At 44.3% G+C, this 20466-nt stretch overlaps 1 protein-coding gene across 3 annotated transcripts in view; it reads right to left on the bottom strand.

The window, feature by feature from the left end:
- Positions 1-20466, bottom strand: part of KIAA0100 (KIAA0100 ortholog) — a 32588-nt gene that overhangs the window by 6676 nt on the left and 5446 nt on the right. For all 3 annotated transcript variants that reach the window (XM_044248305.1, XM_044248306.1, XM_044248307.1), the window contains exons 12-27: positions 19236-19354; positions 18964-19127; positions 18544-18802; positions 17814-18019; positions 13680-14772; positions 13054-13245; positions 12722-12924; positions 12456-12574; positions 12114-12334; positions 11438-11628; positions 11222-11321; positions 10887-11089; positions 9093-9387; positions 6055-6212; positions 5574-5780; positions 56-155 (exon numbers count right to left, since the gene is read on the bottom strand). In XM_044248305.1, coding sequence (XP_044104240.1) covers positions 56-155; positions 5574-5780; positions 6055-6212; positions 9093-9387; positions 10887-11089; positions 11222-11321; positions 11438-11628; positions 12114-12334; positions 12456-12574; positions 12722-12924; positions 13054-13245; positions 13680-14772; positions 17814-18019; positions 18544-18802; positions 18964-19127; positions 19236-19354 — 3830 coding nt within the window. The remainder of the gene's footprint in view (positions 1-55; positions 156-5573; positions 5781-6054; positions 6213-9092; positions 9388-10886; positions 11090-11221; positions 11322-11437; positions 11629-12113; positions 12335-12455; positions 12575-12721; positions 12925-13053; positions 13246-13679; positions 14773-17813; positions 18020-18543; positions 18803-18963; positions 19128-19235; positions 19355-20466) is intronic.

The raw sequence follows: 20466 nt of genomic DNA, 5'->3' as shown, positions 1-20466 counted from the left end.
TACGAAAATGCGCCTCTCTTCCTAACCACATGATGGGGAATAAGAGAGAGCTGACCTGTGGTAGTGGTAACCATGCCTCCCACTGCCTGCCCGCTCTCCATCAGCTCCTGCACAGAATCCAGACTACGCTGCCGGTGCTCCTCGATATTCTTTACCTGAAGACAGAGATACAGGTATATTTAACACCTGGCCAACTGGGTCACAGACCTCTAAGATGCAAGAAGTTATACTTACTATTCAGACTTCCACTGCCTAGAATAGCCTAAGGATCTCCCATGGTATAAGACATACGTGACTTCCTCCTGGCCCAAACCACTCAAATTCCCCAAAGCCAAATGATTTACATGCACATTTGCCAAACCTGCAGGCCTGAGGCCAGAAAAGCAAGCTAGGTTAAAATTAAATCCTGTCCTACCTCACACCCATTAGGATAGCTACTATCAAAAAAAAAAAAAAAGAGAGAGAGAGAGAATATACCAAATGCTGGCAAGGGTATGCTGAAATTGGATTCCTTGTGCACTGTTGGGGATGTGTCAAATGGTATAATGGTACTGTGGCAAATACTACATCAAGCACAATTCCTCAAAAGTTAAGAACAGAATTACTATATGATCCAGCAATTCTGCTTCTGGATATATACACAAAACTGAAAGCAGGGTCTTGAAGAGATTTGTATATGTTCATATGGCATTATTCACAATAGCTAAAATATGGAAGAAACCCAAATATCCATTGGTAGAAGAATGGATAGGCAATATGTGGTGTGTGTATACACACACACACACACACACACTCTCTCTCTCTCTCTCTCTCTCTGGAATTCAGTCTTTAAAAGGAAGATGCGGGGCGCCCGGGTGGCTCAGTGGGTTAAGCCTCTGCCTTTGGCTCAGGTCATGATCTCAGGGTCCTGGGATCGAGTCCCGCATCGGGCTCTCTGCTCAGCAGGGAGCCTGCTTCCTCCTCTCTCTCTGCCTGCCTCTCTGCCTACTTGTGATCTCTCTCTGTCAAATAAATAAATAAAATCTTAAAAATAAATAAATAAATAAATAATAAAAAAATAAAAAGGAAGATGCTGGGGCACCTGGATGCTCAGTTGGTTAAGTGTCCCACTCTTGATTTTGGCTCAGGTCATAATCTCAGGATTGTGAGATCAAGCCCCACACTGGGCTCTGCATTGTGCACAGAGCCTGCTTAAGATTCTCTGCCCTTCCCCCTACCTGCCTCTCTCTCTCTCTTTCCCACTTCCTTTATCCCTCTCTTAAAAAAAAGAAAAGGAAAACGCTACAACACAGATAAACCTTGAAGAGATTCTAGAAAGTGAAATTAAGTCAGTTACAAAAAGACAAGTGCTATATGATTTCATTTATATGAGATACTTAAGAATAGTCAAAACTAGGGGTGCCTGGGTAGCTCAGTGGGTTAAAGTTTCTGGCTTTGGCTCGGGTCGTGGTCCCAGGGTCCTGCGATCGAGCCCCGCATTGGGCTCTCTGCTCGGCGGGGAGTCTGCTTCCCTTCCTCTCTCTCTGCCTGCCTCTCTGCTTACTTGTGATCTCTGTCTGTGAAATGAACAAATAAAATCTTAAAAAAAAAAAAAAAAAAAAAGAATAGTCAAAACTAGGGGCGCCTCGGTGGCTCAGTGGGTTAAGCCTGTCTTCAGCTCAGGTCATGATCCCAGGGTCCTGGGATTGAGCCCTGCATCTGGCTCTCTGCTCAGCGGGGAACCTGATTCCCCCTCTGTCTCTGCCTGCCTCTCTGCCTACTTGTGATCACTGTCTGTCAAATAAATAAACAAAAACAACAACAACAAAAAAAGAATAGTCAAAACTAGATGCTTAGGGGCGCCTGGGTGGCTCAGTGGGTTAAGCCGCTGCCTTCGGCTCAGGTCATGATCTCAGGGTCCTGAGATCGAGGCCCGCATCGGGCTCTCTGTTCAGAAGGGAGCCTGCTTCCTCCTCTCTCTGCCTGCCTCTCTGCCTGCTTGTGATCTCTCTCTGTCAAATAAATAAATAAAATCTTTAAAAAAAAAAAAAAAAAAAAAAAAAAACTAGATGCTTAGGTGGCTCAGTCAGTAAGTGCCTTCAGCTCGGGTCATGATCCCAGCGAACAGGGATCGAGGACCCCTGAGCAGGGAGCCTGCTTCTCCCTCTTCCACTCCCCCTGCTGGTGTTCCCTCTCTCACTGTCTATATCAAATAAACAAAATCTTAAAAAAACAAAACCAAAAATGAATAGTCAAAATTATAGAGACAGAAAGTACAATGGTGGCTATTAAGGACTGAAAAGGGGGAGGTGGGGAGTTATTGTTCGATGGGTACAATTTCAGTTTTACAAGATGAGGAGTCATGGAGATGGATAGTAGTGATAGTTGAGTAACATCATGAATATATTTAATACCCCAAACTTTACACTTAAAAATGGTTAAAACAATAAATTTTGTATGTATTTTACCAAGATTAAGAAAACAGGAAAAAGGGGCGCCTGGGTGGCTCAGTGGGTTAAGCCGCTGCCTTCGGCTCAGGTCATGATCTCAGGGTCCTGGGATCGAGTCCCGCATCGGGCTCTCTGCTCTGCAGGGAGCCTGCTTCCTCCTCTCTCTGCCTGCCTCTCTGCCTACTTGTGATCTCTCTCTGTCAAATAAATAAAAAAATAAAAAAATCTTTAAAAAAAAGAAAAAAGAAAACAGGAAAAAATTCAAATCATGTTAAGCACAACAAATTTGATCAAAACCAATGACTTTCCCAACCACTTTGATATTCATGTGTTTGTATTGCTGTTTTCTGTCTTCAGATGATCACTCTGACACTTGCTATGGGGTAAGGGGAATGAATTCTTTTTTTTTTTTTTAAAGATTTTATTTATTTATTTGACAGACAGAGATCACAAGTAGTCAGAGAGGTAGGCAGGCAGAGAGAGAGGAAGAGGAAGCAGGCTCTCTGCTGAGCTAAGTCTCTGCTAAGCTTAAGTCAAAATGAGTAACAGAATGAGTGATATGGATAGACCATAAGCAAATCTGCCAAGTCACAAAAAATTCATATAGGAAAGGCAAGATGAAAGTCCTCTGCCAACTCCGTAAAGCACACCATAAGCAAAACAAACAGGCAACCTACTGAATGGAAGAAGATATTTGCAAATGATACATAAGGAACTCCTACAACTCAACACCAAAAATACATTAATCCAATTTAAAGATGGGCAGAGGACCTGAGTAGATGTTTTTCCAAAAAAGACATACAGATGTCTAACAGAAACACGGAAAGATGTTCAACATCACTGATCATCAGGGTAATGCAAATCAAAACCACTTCACACCAAAATAGCTAATATCAGGGTTTCTGGGTGGATCAGTCGGTTCAACGATCAACTCTTGGTTTCAGCTCAGGTCATGATTTCAGGGCTTCAGCTTGGCACTCAGCATGGAGTCTACTCCAGATTCTCTCTCCCTCTCCCTCTCCCTCTGCCCCTACCCCTGAACACCCATGCACAACAAGCACACTTTTTCCCTCTCTCAAATAAATAAATTTTTTTTTTAAAAAGATGAAAAAAAAAAAGACTTTATTTATTTATTTGAGAGAGATCACAAGGAGGCAGAGAAGCAGGCAGAGAAAGAGGAGGAAGCAGGCTCCCCGCCAAGCAGAAAGCCCAGGACCCTGGGATCATGACCTGAGCTGAAGGCAGAGGCCTTAACCAACCCACTGAGCCCAGGCGCCCCAAATAAATAAAATCTAAAAAACAAACAAACAAACCCCCCCCCAAAAAAACCCACCCACAAAGTCCCTCCCATCTAAGTCAAATACACATTCTATTCTAATGCTAATACCATAGCCTGACAGGGAATAAAGGGTTCACAGGCAAGAGAAGGCATGCCTGAAAGCAGCAGAGGCCCAGAAAATGCTAGAGAGATCTTACATAGCTCATCTTGCCCACCTCTGCCTGAGCAGTTAGAATCTTCTGTGCCTTACCTCCTGAGACTACTGGTAAAGAGCACGGTTTGTTTGAACCACAGCTGTAATATGATACATTACATGACCTCTCATATTATCAACAACCTGACCCTTCCTTGGCTTGACATCTGATTAAATGATTACCTTGTATGTAATTACATCTGAGGTTGCTAGATTTGAGCCCAAAGGTTGTTGGAGTAAGAAGCACCAGGCAGGGAAGAGGGATTAGCTTTTTCTCCATTGAGTATAATGGCAAATGAAGTTATCACACTGGTGCTTAACGGATGCAGCTGGATACATAAGCCATTTGCGTGTACCATGCCCAGCACAACGTGACCACTTCACACCTGTGCAAGAATACTGGCTAGGTGGGGAAGCCTGGGTGGCTCAGTTGGTTGGACAACTGCCTTCAGCTCAGGTCATGATCCTGGAGTCCCAGGATCAAGTCCCGCATGGGGCTCCCAGCTCCATGGGGAGTCTGCTTCTCCCTCTGACCTTCTCCTCACTCATCCTCTCTCTCACTGTCTCTCAAATAAATAAATAAAATCTTTAAAGAAAAAAAAAAAAAGAATACTGGCTAGGTACATCTTACCTTATAAACTAAGATCTCTCAATAATTCTGATACTATATCCTAGAAATTATAATGCAAATTGTTTTACTAAGCTGAAAAGAAAACCTACAGCCTAGTCCCTGCCAACTGTTCATAATTTCACCATCTTAGAAAACATTACCTTGACACACACACCACCCCTGACCTAACAACTTTTTAAAAATGATAGGATTATTTTCCCTCTAAATGAAGCTTCGTGTTTTTCAAAGCACTGTCTCATTGATCCTTTCAATAATCTTGTGAGAGGGAAGTATTAACTCAATTGTATAAATAACAATGACTCGCTCAAGGGCTCATGGCTACTATAATAGCAAAGGTGGCATTAGAATTCACATAACCTGACTACTAGACAAGCAATCTTTCTATTCAATCTTACTACTTTGCTGAAAGAACCAATCAACCATCTTCATAAGAGAAATAAGAAAAAGGGCAGATAGAGAACTTATCTAAAGTTCTCAAACTTACTGCCTATTTTCTTGGCTGCCCACTGGTTTTCTGCTTTATTAGAAGGGGTCAGCAATCTTCTCAAAAGTAAAAAAGTTCTTGGGGTGCCTGAATGGCTCAGAGGGTTAAGCTTCTGCCTTTGGCTCAGGTCATGGTCTCAGGGTCCTGGGATTGAGCCCCGCATCAGGCTCTCTGCTCAGCAGGGAGCATGCTTTCCCTCTCTGCCTGCTTCTCTACCTACTTGTGATCTCTCTGTCAAATAAATAAATAAAACCTTAAAAAAAAAAGAGAAGTAAAAAAGTTCCAATCTACTTCATTCTGGTGCTGGGAAATGAGAATTTCCTTTGCAATGAAAAAGAATATCAAGAGATTAAAAAAAAAAAAAAAAAGCACTATGTGCTCACAGACCATAAAATCAGAGACTACCTACAATTCCTACATTCAAGGTGTTACCAGCTTCATTATTCTACTAAGCTGGAGCAATAGGTACTAGCAGGAATCTTGCAAACAGTCTGCTGGAAGAAGCCAAATATGGAAAACTGGGACTATAATGGGCCTTCCCAGTGCCACTAACTAACCTCTAACCAGAGCTGTCGGCCATCCTGCTCAGTGGGGCTGCTTTCAGTGGTGGCGAAGTACTGCATGCCATCCAGTAAGCAAGTCCAGGATGTCTTTTGCTTCAACGTGTCACCATACCAGGCTGGATGGTGTTGGCACTGCAGCAGCTGAGCTTTGGCAGCTGATACAATGACACAGCCTTCTGTCTCCGCTCCACGAAGAACCATCTATACCACAGAGAGAAGCAGAATTACAGCACAAGGGCCACCAGGGAAGGTGAGAAGGTTAATGAAAGGATTGCACCTATGACTACAGATGGGCCTAATTCTGGCTTACTGAGTGAATGCTATGGTTTTAGACATGAAAGTTGGATTATCCTGGATACCTGCTGGAAGGAATATTTTTTTGGAACTCTGTCTGCCCATTCTGATTTGGTGGTGGGAGAAGATGAACGCATACTATGATCTAGCCCAAGGAGGTACTCTGGTAAAGACAAGTTACCTGGCAGTTAACCAGCTCAATAAGGCAGTTTCGGTTATATATGTCATCCGTCTGGCAGGCAGCAATGCCACACAACTGGTCACTCACACCTGACTCCTCTTCTGTGAACACTACAAACCTATCTGTCTCTTCAATCAGCTTCTGCAACATGTAGGCACCTGCAGGGAAACAGCAAGTGGGAAAAAGTCATAATCTCAAAAGGATAGGGAACACATCTAGGGCCCAAATGATCTTCCTTCAATTTCTCTACAACACATTCTCCTATCTGCAACTTATCCACTCCATCTCTTCATCCTTGAGGGCAAAATAAGGGTTGTCATTTCATTTTCCCTTCAATTTAACAAAAGTAACAGATTCCCAAAAGAAACTTAGAAATACTATGTTAGTGGCAGCATTTTTTCTCCTAGGTATATCAAACTCTGAATTATTCTAGGATCTTTTTTTTCTCATTTTGTTACTTGTATTTTTCACTTCGTATTATCTTAAACGTTTGTTGACCACTCCTTTCCCCATGAAACCACTCCCTTGCCATTAGTGCCACTGTGTTCTCATACTTCTACTGCTTCCTCTGATTATGCCTCTAAATCCTTTTCTCCCAAGTTTTAGAAAATGAGTATCTCCTAAGGTCCATCCTTGGCATGTTCCCCTCTTCCTCTTTTCTTCTAATGAGTTTGTCTAACAGTGTGTTATGGTTAATAGCAGCCTCCAGAATCAGACTAGTCTGCCTATATTTAAGATCCTATCTCTGCCAGTTTCTTGATTGTGACCTTTGGCAGCTTGCTTTAACCTGAGCCTCAGTTTCTATGTCTGTAAAATAAGAGTAAGTGTCTCATAAGGTTGTTGAGGGAATTTAATGCAACAACATACAGAAGTATTTTGCAGAGTACCTGCCACACAGTAGGCAACTATTATTACCTCCTTGGCCTTACCTCTTAGCTCATGCTGAAACTCCCAAAATCTTCATCTCTAGTACTAAGCTTTTAGATCTCATCTCCAGCTGTTAGATATTACCTAGATATGTTCCTTGCATTGCACATTTCATAGACACATTAACATTTCTTTCTATCTCCCCATCTCCATTCTCATTGCCTCTACCATTACATGTTGTTGAGATGCCACAATAGTTTCCTTATTGGTCCTTCCACCTCCAGTTTTCCCCGATTCCTCCTCCACAGCACCCCAAGATTTATCTTCCTAAAAATTAAGTCTAATGATGACACATCCCTATTCAAAAGCCTTCAATAGTTCACCACTGTCTGCTAAGTAAGGACCAAAAACTCCTTAGCTTTGTATAGAAGACTTTTGATGGTCTATGTACAGCCTTCCTTTCTGGGATCTTCCCTCACCCCTCATCTTAGCCACTCTCTATGACAACTGAAACAGACTCTTTGCTCTCCTTTGAACGTATTGAGCTTTACCAATTCTACTCCTATCAGGATACGCCCTCTGCCTTGAATGCCCTTTCTCCCCATTTCCACAAGTTCAAACTATATTAAGGCTTCGAAGTCCAGCTTAAATGTTATTTCATCAATAAATCTTTCCCTGATTGCACTCCCTTCTTCACTCTAGTCAAGAACTCCCATATACTTTCACTTCTCACTTGTGACATGATCACTTTTCACCTTGTTCTAAACTCACCATGAACTTGCATTCCTCTGTATTTATCATTCCTTCTCCCTAAAATGCCCTCCCCTTTCTCCTTGCCTGTTGAACTCTTACTCATCTTTCTTTTTTTTAAAAAAGAGTTTATTTATTTATTTGACAGACAGAGATCACAAGTAGGCAGAGAGGCAGTCAGGAGTCGGAAGTAGGCTCTCTGCTGAGCAGGGAGCCCGACGCAGAGCTCAATCCCAGGACCATGGGATCATGACCTGAGCCGAAGGCAGAGGCTTTAACCCACTGAGCCACCTAGGAGCCCCTCTTACTCATCTTTTAAGACCCATCTCAACGATCTTTTCTGGGAAGCCTTTCTAGACTTCCCGATGCTGATTTAAATACTTTCTCCTTGAACATTCTTACAAAGCATTTTCATAATGAAATAATAATTTACATGCCTACCTACTAGTTTCTGAGCTTTCTCTCACCTTTATATCGCTAATGTCTAGGGTTATGTCTGGCACATTATAAATCATCTATAAGCTAAAAAGAATCTATGAATGAATGAGTGGTTGAGTGAATGAACAAATAATCTTAGTTAGCTCATCCAGAGATGATAAACTACTTGCTGTAGCAAGTAGAAGGTCTTTCATTTTATATCTCTCATGAACCCATCACAGTGCTTTGTGCCTGTTAAGTACTCAATATTTGCTGACCGAACAAATTAATTCATCAAACCACAAAACAATTCTTTAATCCTTTCTTTCCCTTACTCATACTGTTTTGACCCATTACTCCTTTATGATCCTCTTCTCTTGGTCACAGGATCACACCCTTTAAATGCCCTTATATCATTGCTACGTAAGACTAAGGTGGACTGGGTCACCTCCATGGCTCAGTCGGATAAGCGTCTGCCTTCAGCTCAGGTCATGATCCCAGGGTCCCGGGACTGAGTCCCACTTCAGGCTCCCTGCTCAGTAGGGAATATACTTCTCCCTCCCCTCCCTCCCCCTTTGCCCCTCCCCTCAGCTACTGCACTTCTGTCAAATAAATAAATAAAATCTTTAAAAAAAAAAGAGAAGGGTGCCTGGATGGCTCAGTGGGTTAAAGCTTCTGCCTTCGGCTCAGGTCATGATCCCAGGGTCCTGGGATCAAGCCCCGAGTTGGGCTCTCTGCTCAGCAGAGAGCCTGCTTCCCCCCTCTCTCTCTGCCTGCCTCTCTCCCACTTGTGATCTCTGTTTGTTAAATAAATAAATAAATCTTAAAAAAAAAAAAAGAGAGAGAGAGAGAGAGAGACTAAGGCGGCCTAATATGGAGAAACAATAGTTTTCATCTCTACACCTAGACGGAACCATCCACGATTTAGTCCTTCCCAATTCCTGTCCAATCCCATGGACATATTCTAACCCTAACCCGATGAAGTCTCATCTGCTCCGGCTTACCTCCTGATGACCCCTTCTCAGGCTGTCCACTAAAGCTGGGAGTGCTGACGGGAGGTGGGGCTGGGGCACTGGTCAGAACACTCTGCTTTGGCTTTTTAGCTGGCATCTGTGGTTCAATCTTTAACCCCTTCAGGGCCTCAGTAGAGAGGTTACGTTTGAGTACTGCTGCCTTTTTATAGCCATCATATAAACCAAAGGCAATGTCCCGATTTGTGGTTGTCCACGAAGCCCGTAAATCTACCAAGTGCAGCTGGTGTGTGTGAAAGGCAGGATCCCCAACCCGAGTAGAGAGCTCCTAAGAAACAAGAACCACAAGATAGCATGGAAATTCCCACAATTTCTCCCATACCACAGATATAGAGATAAGAAAACAAACTTGTTGAATAAGCAATCTATTTGGGTGCCTGGCTCAGTTGGTTAAGCATCTGCTTTCGGCTCAGGTCATGAGCCCAAGGTCCTGGGATCAAGTCCCATGTCAGGGGTCGGGGAGGCCCTGCTTAGTGGAAGTCTACCTCTCCCTCTGCTCCTCCCCCTGCTCATGCTCTCACTCATTCTCTCTCATATAAATAAATAAAATCTTTAACAAAAAAAAAATTTCTCTCTCTCTCTTTCTGCCCCCTAGCCACCTAAAAAGAAAAAACAAATCTGTTCTAGGAGAGATAAAACAACCCTAGAAAAAGAAAAACTAAATGGTCTTAATGTGTGCATTAGACTACACTCAGACTATATCCACTATATTTATATGGTTCAGAAAACGTCAACATACGGTCACCTAACTGTCTCAGTCAGTAGAGCATTATGACTCTTGATCTCAGGGTTGTGAATTCAAGCCCCAGCTTGGGCATGGAGCCTACTTAATTAAAAACGAGAATAAAAAATAAATAAATAAAAAATAAAAAATAAATAAAAATAAAAATTTAAAAAAAAAAAAACGAGAATAAAAAAAATTTCAACATAAAATCTTTCCTTAATTAGGGGGCAAAAAATCCCACCAAATAAGGTCCTAGGAAAAAAGTTTTACTGTTTCCTGAAGGCCAAGAGACTATCTTTAGAAGGAGAGGGAGAAAAGGAATTTTCAAAAAGAGGGACACTGATACAGCTGATAGTGAATTCATTATATAATAATGATATATATGCTTGGAATGTAGTTAGAAACATTACCTGGACCTTTGCCTGAAACCCACTGCCATGGACTGAATTGTTGCCCCAACCAAACTTCATATGTTGAGACCATAATCCCCAGTATGATAATATGTGGAGATGTGGCCTTTAGGAGGTAATTAGATTTAAATGTCATGAGGGTAGGGCTTTATGATGGGATCAGTGTGCCCTTATAAGAAGAGACACCAGGGACACCTGGGTGGCTCAGTGGGTTAAAGCCTCTGCCTTTAGCTCAGGTCATGATCCCAGCGTCCTGGGATCGAGTCCCCATCAGGCTCCTTGCTTGGCAGGGAAACCTTCTCCCTCTGCTTCTGCCTGCCACTTTGTCTGCCTGTACTCGCTCTCGCTCCAAATCTAAAAAAAAGAAGAGACACCAAAGAGGATGCTCCCTTTCTCTTTTCCTGCCTTGTGAGAACACAGCAAAGGCAACTGTCTACAAGCCAGGAAAGAGCCCTCACCAGAATCTGACTATGCTTGGCACCCTGATCTTAGACCTCTAGCCCCCAAAACTGTGAGAAATATATTTTTGTTGTTTAAGCCACACAGTCTTCGGTATTTTGTTATGGCCGCCCAAACAAACCAAGACACATACTGATACAAATAAGGTCGTAAAGAGACTGAGTCAAGCGGTACCTCTTCAGCTGTGCGATTGCTGTGCCGCTGGTAGGTGAGGGAGGACAGGCTCAGTAGGTGGGTCTTTGTCACCAAAGGATCAAGGCAGTGATCAGCATTCTCTTCAGTGGGTGAAGCCATCAGGTGAACAGTCACCTGACTTAGGTCACTAACCATCTGGGTCACACTCCAGTCAGAGATGAGGCGCCGCATCACTGTGCCCGCTGAGACAAGGAGCCATACAGAGCCCATGCAGACCGACAGAGAAGGGCAGCGTGGGACAGAAAGCAGGAAGAGGAACAAGAAGGGCGAAGAGGGCAAGGACTACGAGAAAGGAAGGCAGTCTTTGAACCTACCTTGAGGTATAAGCCGCTGAGTTCCCCTAGTGAAGACATGGCCCTGACTGCACTCAATCTGGATGCCCCGTTGCTGGGCAAATGAGGCCCAATAATGCACCTGACAAGCAGAGAGCATAATGCTGAACAAAGAATGGTATCCAAGAGATGATGAAGATAAGGAAAAATGAGAAAACTAGGGAAGGGGAACAGAACTGAAGATGTCAAGAGCCTGACCTGCAGCTGGGGAAAAAGCGCAGTATAGGAAAGCTGCTTGTAGTGCTGGCCAAGTTTCTTCTTGCTTGGTTTCAGGTTATTGAAGAGCTTTCCCCGACAGATAGGCCTTGTGACACTAGTCCAAGTTGCCCAGAAGTTTTGCATCCAGCGCAGGGTACTACTATATAACAGAATCCTGGGCTGGGACATTGCTGTAAAAGACAAGATAGATATCTCCTACCTGTGATTAAAACAGAGATGAACCTAAATCCATCCCTAGATTCAGCTTTTAGAAGTTTAAAAACCCAAGCAGCTTTCAGCCCCAAATCAATATCCCCAATACCCTTTCCTTTTAAAGATCTAAGCTTTGGGGGCGCCTGGGTGGCACAGATGGTTAGGCCTCTGCCTTCAGCTCAAGTCATGATCTCCAAGTCCTGGGATAGAGCATCTGAATCCCTGCTCAGTGGGGAGTCTTCTTCTCCCTCTCTCTCTGCTTGTACTCTCTCTCTCCCAAATAAATAAAATCTTAAAAAAAAAAAAAAAATCTAAGCTTTGTCTTCACCAACCCTTTCTCAAAAAAAGGTCCTAATCCAAATCCTCCCTTGCTTTCCCTATCCCCGCCCCAAAGGGTCAAGTCCTTTATGTTTAAGCCCATCCTCCCAACTCTTCCTCCCACTGCCCCAGACCCAAGCCTCACTCCCACTGTGCCGGGTCAGATCCATCTTGATGGAGAGATTGAGGTTCTCGGAGCGGAATGCCCGGTAGGAGTCATGAAGTTGGCCCAAGGGCACCTCAGGCAGAAACTCTGGGGCCCGCAGAGTGACACTGTGGTGATCATGGGGGTTCCCATGGCATAGCCACTGCAGGTCCAATGTCATGCAGAGGTCAGGCAGGTGAAGGAAGCAGCAGTCATCATACCTGTCTCACAACAGAGTCCCAGCTCTCAGTGCCCTGATCACTTGCAACCCCCTGGCTCTTCCCCTCTCCCTCCAACCTGAATCCCTCGCCCTGTTGAGGCCCCACCCATCACTCCACTCACTTAGAAGCTGTTCTCACGTTGACATCCAAGTCACCCTTGAACACAAATTGACCAGGTTTCCAATGAAAAGACAGGTGGCTCCACTCCCAGTGCATATTTTCTGTTGTGTTGTATGGGTCCTGTAACCACCCCCAACAACTCAGTGAGATCTGGATAAGAATATCTCCCAATCTCCCAAATAAGTATCGTTGGGTCTCCCCCTGCCATGTGCTATACAAGCCCCAATCATAGCATCCTAGTAAGAAAACAACTCCGGAAGCCCTCACCTCAGTAGCCAGTTGGTGCAGATTTGCCTGTTCAATGTCCATGTGCCAGTCCCCATGGAACAGAAGACGGCTCTTGTCCCACCAGGGCAAGGGTGGGCTGGGGTCAGCTGAGGGCTTGGTCAAGAGGTCCACAGACTGGCTAATCAGTGTCCAGGCTGGATCCCAGCACGGGCCCCATACCACTGTGTACTGAAAGATTTCCGCTGGGATAGAGGAGCAAAGGGTACAGCTTATTACGCTACTTCTTTCTTCACTCCAGAGGGCCTCAGCTCATCTCCCATCCCAGCCATCACAACGTCCCTCAGCCACACCAACTGCCCTCCTCTACTCACAGTGGAAGTCGTGGTAGAACTTGAGTGGGGGCATGTTCCTCTCTACTGCCACATTACCCCATGGAAGCCCCAAGTGCAAGATTTGACGCCGCCGGGAACAAGGCTGACCACTCTGCTCGGTGCCCACAAGTCGACCCATCAGCCGCCAATCACGTATCTCAAACAGGTACCGGGGATAATCTCTTATCCGAACTGTTATTACAGGGAGGATATACGCTGGCTATTCAGAGGACTGTCTCAACATTCTTGAGCATTTTCTCCCCTGCCACTACTTTTACCCATCTATTTAACAAGGTCAACTGAGAGAACAAGAGCTGGCAGTTGGCAGGAAAGCTGGAAAACAGCGTGCAGACATGAGCAGATGGTGAGTAGAATAACACCGAGATCCAAGAGGCACGCTAACCCTGAAGATGACTGTGTTAGCTGTCCTTCGTGTTAGCCAAGCAGTTTCAGGGTGAAATTCAGGAACCAAGAAATGAAGAGGAGCCCACCCATCCCACTCCACCCATCCAAAAACCACCACAGTTCCCAATATAACTGAGTTCCTCTGCAGTCACTCAGAGAGCTTTCTGGAGCTCTGAGGGCGAACACTACACTCTATTTACAAATGAGGAAGTGTTACTTACCCAAGAATGTCTTAACACTGCACTTGAGCATACGACACCACTGAATGACAAGATCTATCCCCTCAGCAGGGAAAGGGCTGCCTGGATCAAGCTCTTGAACTTGCTCTATCACACGCTCAGGCCCATGGAAGGAGGCATCTGCCAGAGCTACCAGCTCTAGACCTGACAGGCTCCAAGTGAGCAGAGCCCGGCGCATAGGTGTGTTGCCATAGAGACGACGGGAGCGCTGAATGTAGATTTCAATGTTTTTATGTTCCAAAGAGGCATAGAGCTCCTCAATTTTACGGGCTGGCAGTAACTCCCCATGTTGCTTCCGAAGGGCAGCCACCTTGGCATCCAGCAACTGCAGCCTTTTGGCGCTCTCCTTACTTTCATCCTTCATTAGTTCATAGTTATCACGAAGTTTCACCTCAAAAATGTCATCCAGGAAAACCCATGAGAAGTGATGAACCTTCAAGAGTAGATCAGGTGGGAGTGGGGCAGGGCTTGGAGAAGCCGGAGCATGAGTTCCTCCATGCAGCCCCTTCAGCCATTTCTGTACACCCACAGCCTCATCCAGAGTTCGAGAGAAATCATACTGATAAGGAAACTCCACTGAGACTGAGCCCAGGGAGAGAAGCCACACACGGTTCCGGAGGGTCTGCAGCATGGGGAAAGGATTCCGGTGGAGGATCATCTCTTCCAGTTCGGGCAGCAGCTGTACCTCCACCTCCTTGAAGTTGAAGATGCTATTGCCATCAAAGCCAGCAGCCAGCTCTGGGCAGTAAGCCTGCAGCGAACCCCCATGCCGGCTCAGCGACACACTCTCCGCAGCCAGGGTAATGAACTTGTCCTCAGCTACAAAAGCTGTCAGCTTAGCTGTGCTCACCTCTAGTGTCAGGTTTAGTAGCCGCTTTGGGGGAGATGGCTCAGGGAGAAGGCCTTCTGGTTCAGATGCAGTCTCTGGGATCTCTAGTGTAAGGAGTGGCACAGACTCAGGAAACAGAGTGGCTCTCAGCAGGTCTCGGCAATGCAGGGTAGCCAGGATGTGTTGGTATAGGTACATGTGATCTGGGGGGCTCCAAAGTAAGGTGAGCCCTGTACCACACTGAACCTTCAGGGAGCAAGAGAAAAGGATCTGTCAATTACAAAATCCCAAAATATAAGAGATGGCTGAGATTATTATTATACATGCACACATGGGTCCAGAACCATCTCCACTCAGGACCATTTCTTGAGCAACTGCATCAATTACACCCTTGCCTTGTTCTCCTTAGCATGAATATATGGAGCTAACAGTTCTTACTTACACACTCTTGAGTTCCCAACTGGATTCTAGACTGTTGATTCTTCAGTAACTACCACAGAATATGCAGTATATACAGCACATACTTAATAAGTCATTTGACTTTTTGTTTCTGTGAGTTATCTTTCTCTAACAGCCATACTCTATATAATAACCATATTTTTAGAGATTTTATTTATTTATTTGACAGAGAGAGATCACAAGTAGGCAGAGAGAGAGGGGGAGGCAGGTACCCTGCCAAGCAGAGACCCTGATGCAGGGCTCGAACCCAGGACCCTGAGATCATGACCCGAGCCGAAGGCAGAGGCCCAAACCACTGAGCCACCCAGGCACCCCAGTAATAACCATTTTAATAATCACTTTGAAAGGTTTTTTTTAATGTTTAAATTTTTTTTTCAAAGATTTTATTTATTTATTTGACAGAGAGAGATCACAAGTAGGCAGAGAGGCAGGCAGAGAGAGAGAGAGGAGGAAGCAGGCTCCCTGCTGAGCAGAGAGCCCGATGCGGGACTCGATCCCGGGATGCGAGATCATGACCTGAGCCGAAGGCAGCGGCTTAACCCACTTAGCCACCCAGGTGCCCCTAATGTTTAAATTTTTTAATAAACATATAATGTATTATTAGCCTAATAATAATGTATTATCAGACCTGTACCCCCAGGGGTATAGGTCTGTGAATCGCCAGGTTTACACACTTCACAGCACTCACCATAGCACATACCCTCCCCAATGTCCATACACTTTGAAAGTTTCATGCAGGGCACGTGGGTACCTCAGTCAGTTAAGCATCTGCTTTTGGCTCGGGTCATGATCCCAGAGTCCTGGGATTGAGTCCCGCACTGAGCTCCCTGCCCAGCAGGGAGTCTACTTCTCCCTCTGCCCCTCACCCCGCTCATGCTCTCTCTCCCACTCTTTACCTTAAATAAGTAAATAAAATCTTTGGAAAAAAAAAAAAAAAGGGAAAAAAAACTGTTTCATGCAGTGATTGCATCTTGACTTAATTTTTTTTTTTAAAGATTTTATTTATTGGGGCACCAGGATGGCTCAGTGGGTTAAAGCCTCTGCCTTTGGCTCAGGTCATGATCCCAGGGTCCTGGGATCGAGCCCCGCATCGGGCTCTCTGTGCAGCAGGGAGCCTGCTTCCCCCTCTCTTTCTGCCTGCCTCTCTGCCTACTTGTGATCTCCACCTATCAAATAAACAAACAAAACCTTTAAAAAAATTTTTTTTTAAAGATTTTATTTTTTGGGGTGCCTGGTGGCTCAGTAGGTTAAGCCTCTGCCTTCAGCTCAGGTCATGGTCCCAGGGTCCTGGGATCCAGCCCTGCATTGGACTCTCTGCTCAGCAGGGAGCCTGCTTCCCCCTCTCTCTCTCTGCCTGCCTCTCTGCCCACTTGTTATCTCTGTCAAATAAATAAATAAAATTTAAAAAAAAAAGATTTTATTTATTCATTTTAGGGGGAGAGGGTGTGTGTGCAAATGGGGAGGGGCAGAGGGAGAGGGAGAAAGTATCTGAAGATTTCACACTGAGCACAGAGCCTGACATGGGGCTCGACCTCACAACCACGAGATCACAACCTGAGCAGAATCCAAGAATCAGACACTCAACCAACAGAGCCATCAAGGCGCCACTTAATTTAATTCTTAAAAAATATAAAAAAGACTGACCACACAAGTCAATATAGCAAATAACTTATATGTGAAAGTATGCTTCAAAGAAAGGAGTCCTTGTAAGTTTGAAAAACAAAGTCCATTCTGAATAGTTAAGCAGAGAAAATTTAAATTCCAGAACAGAAAAATGCCTTTGAATTCCAGCCTTGAAAAGGCAACTTCTTCCAAAGGAAGCCGAAGTCTGACAGTTGGAAAGATACCCCCACTCCCTTCCTAAGAGGGTTCCATATTCACCTGATACCCTGAGGAGAAAGATCTTGGAAAGCCTCTTAGAACTTGCCACTGCCTCCATCTTCTGATCCCTTTCAACCTTTTATTTTTTTAAAAACTCTATTTTTAGGTAATCTCTAAACCCAACACAGGGTTCGAACTTACAACCCCTACATCAAGAGTCGTACACTCCACCCACTGAGCCAGCCAGGTGCCCCTCCCTTCCAGCCTTTTAATAAGCTGAGGGCTTCAGTGAAATAACACCACATCATGATCTTTAAAAAAAAAACAAAAAAATAAACAAAACAAAAAAAACACCTCTTATTTGATCAGAGATATGCACTGAAATATTTACAGTTGGAATTATATGTCCTGGTATATTATATTATATTATATGTTACATATTATATAATATATATCATATTAATTATATGTCCTGGTATATTATTTTGAAGCTTCAAAATAATCCAGGAGCAGGCGGCAGGGTGACTGGCGGGTACAGAGCTGAAACAAGTTGGTCCTAAGTGGTAATTACTGAAGCTGGGTATGGATACATACAAGTTCATATATTCTCTCTAGTTCTGTGTGTATTTTATGCTCCATAATAAAGAGTTAAAAATGTATAGAACAAGCCAGGACAAAAAGGATAATGCAAGATGTCATATTTCTCACAGATGAATTTCACAACAGACTCAAAAGACTGGGAGGGGCGCCTGGGTGGCACAGTGGGTTAAGCCTCTGCCTTCGGCTCAGGTCATGGTCTCAGGGTCCTGGGATTGAGACCCACATCAGGCTCTCTGTTCAGAGGGGAACCTGCTTCCCCCTCTTCTCTCTGCCTGCCTCTCTGCCTATTTGTGATCTCTGTCAAATAAATAAATAAAATATTTTTTTAAAAAAAGAAAAAAGACTGGGAAATGCTCTTCAGCCTAGAGAAAAACCAACCTGACTCCACCTCCCCAGAGAAGCATTACCTCCAGAGAGCGGATGCTGCTGTGATAGGTGATGGAGAGCATGGAGAGGCTGAGCACAGGAGTGGGGATGTCAGGAGCCTTGCAGCAAGGCTGCATCTTCTCTGTGACTGACTTCACCAGGGCCAGCACAAGTCCCTGGACACCCACAGTGGAGGTTTCAGCGCTTCCCAGGACGGTCAGCGTGTCTAGTCGGATCTCTGAAGCACCTAACATCCAGAAACCACGTTAGCATTGGTTCTCAGCTCTCGAATGGCAACTTCAGCCTTCACTCTTACTCATTCTCTTCACTCTAGTTTTCTTTATTCCCTATACCTCCCTAAGTTCATTCCTCATATTTTAGGGCAATTTTTCCTCTCCTATCTTACTCTACCTAAATCTGGTAGCAAAGCCAAAGAAGCTCCCTAACTCCTACAAAGTGCCCAGAGATGTATTACTCTCTAGAACCAAACACATAAGGAAATAAAAAACTACACAAGTCTCAATTTCTTGATCAACTATCAAAGCTTTTTTTTTTTTTAAATAAATCTGTCTTAATACTTAATACCTTCTATCAGCTTGTAAGAAGTATCAAGAAACCCAAGTTATGTAAGACCTTCCAGCATCTCATGCCTTTAATTTAGAAAAAGTCCAAATAATCACCTTCATTAAATGAGAAGGAGCAGATTGAACCGGTATAATCTGCTTAGGTTACAAACTACCCACTTAACTATAGACTCCCTGTCCCACTTACCAACCAGGGCAGAAAGGGTGAACAAGTTCATGTCCTCCACCTTCAAGTCCACCTTCCACAGTAATGACACAGATTCCCCAAATGAAGATTCTCTAGAGGCAGCTGACTTCCCAGATTGTGTGTCCATCAAGGATAAAATGCGAGAGAGACACTGGGAACAGGTATCTGATGCTTCTACCTGCAGTCCACGGATGGTACAATCAAGAAACAGGGTATCTGACTGGGTGCTAGACAGGCCCAAAGGCTGGTTATAGCTACCCTAGAAAAGAAGAGAGAGCGAGCCCCATTAGAAGCATGCAGAACACACAGTTCTATAACACCCTGATGAGTCATCTTCTGCCAAAAAGGTGCTCCGTGCTCTAAAGCATGGCAGGGAAAGGAAACTGTATGGGCCGCTGTTCACCAAAGTACCCCACCTACCTGTAGTGTGAAGGAGTCCAGGACAAGTGCCTCACCCCAAACATGCATATTGGGTGGGTGGGGTGCCCGCTGAATGTGGGAGTCACTGCCCACCCGCCAGCAGAGATGGTCCACAGTTAACACACCCCGCTGATGGATACTCTGTGGCCTCAGGTGCTGGTAATCTGAACAAAAAAGGTAGGAGAGAGTTCTATGGAGCCACTGTAGCCATCAATTAGGCCTAGCTTCACAAATGGACAGATTCTTGTTCCTTTTCTATCCCAGAGTCTTACCTAGAGAGATGGAATTGAATCCCAAGGCAAAGGGTGGTGTATCACCAAGCTGAACGGAAACGTTGACATTGGAGATGGAGGTGCTAAAGATGATGGGAGCCAGGATTTGGGGGAAGGTTCTGCATAGAGACAAGACAACATTGTTTGATAAAGAAAGAACTGGAGCTTCCTATTACGGAACAGATAACTGAAGCTCTCAAAAGTCAGGGTGAGTTTTGTTGTGACTCTCAGGATGGAATGCAACTAGAAAATAAAAGACCAAACTCCTAAATTTGTTATTCCCAATGGTAAACTGTGGGGATGCAAGAAAGATTATTAGGTTGAACCATATGAGACTGCCATTTCAGAGATCAAATATAACTGTAAATATAAACATCAGTATATCACATGATTCAACCTAATACAACCAAGGAGCACTGCTTCCAAGCCATCTTTTTTTTAATTTATTTTTAAATTTTATTTATTAATTTATTTTAATTTATTTTTTATTTATTTTACTATTTTTTAAATTTTATTTATTTTATTTTTATTTTTTAAAGATTTTATTTATTTGACAGAGAAAGATCACAAGTAGGCAGAAAGGCAGGCAGAGAGAGAGAGAGAGAGAGAGAAGCAGGCTCCTCGCTAAGCAAAGAGCCCGATGCAGGGCTCAATCCCAGGACCCTGAGATTATGACCCAAGCCGAAGGCAGAGGCTTAACCCACTGAGCCACCCAGGCGTCCCTATCTTTTTTTTTTTTTTTTAAGATTTTGTTTATTTATTTGACAGAGACCACAAGTAGTCAGAGAGGCAGGTGGGGGTTTGGGGGAGGAAGCAGGCTCCCTGCTGAGCAGAAAGCCTGATGTGGGGCTCGATCCAGGACCCTGAGATCATGACCTGAGCCAAAGGCAGAGGCTTAAACCACTGAGCCACCCAGGTACCCCAAGTCATCTTATTTTTAAAGATTTTATTTATTTGTCAGAAAAGGAGAGAGAGATCGCACGTGCACAAGCAGGTTCTCCACTGAGCAGGGAGCCCGATGTGGAACTTGATCGCAGGACTCTGAGATTATGAGCAGGTTATGAGCAAAAGGCAGACACTTAACCAACTGAGCCACCCAGGTGGCCCCTGCTTCCAGGCCATTAACCTTAAGTTCTCTATGCAACACAATGCAGAGAGAGATGACACTGCTGACAGGATGTACCACCTTATAATCTAAAGCAGACAAGATTGTGGATCATTTAAATTCAGT

The sequence above is a fragment of the Neovison vison genome, chromosome 5 (genome assembly GCF_020171115.1).
Source record: "Neovison vison isolate M4711 chromosome 5, ASM_NN_V1, whole genome shotgun sequence".
In the NCBI taxonomy this organism is placed as follows: domain Eukaryota; kingdom Metazoa; phylum Chordata; class Mammalia; order Carnivora; family Mustelidae; genus Neogale; species Neogale vison.
The sequence above is the reverse complement of the archived record's forward strand: the minus strand, read 5'-3'. Positions and strand labels throughout refer to the sequence as shown.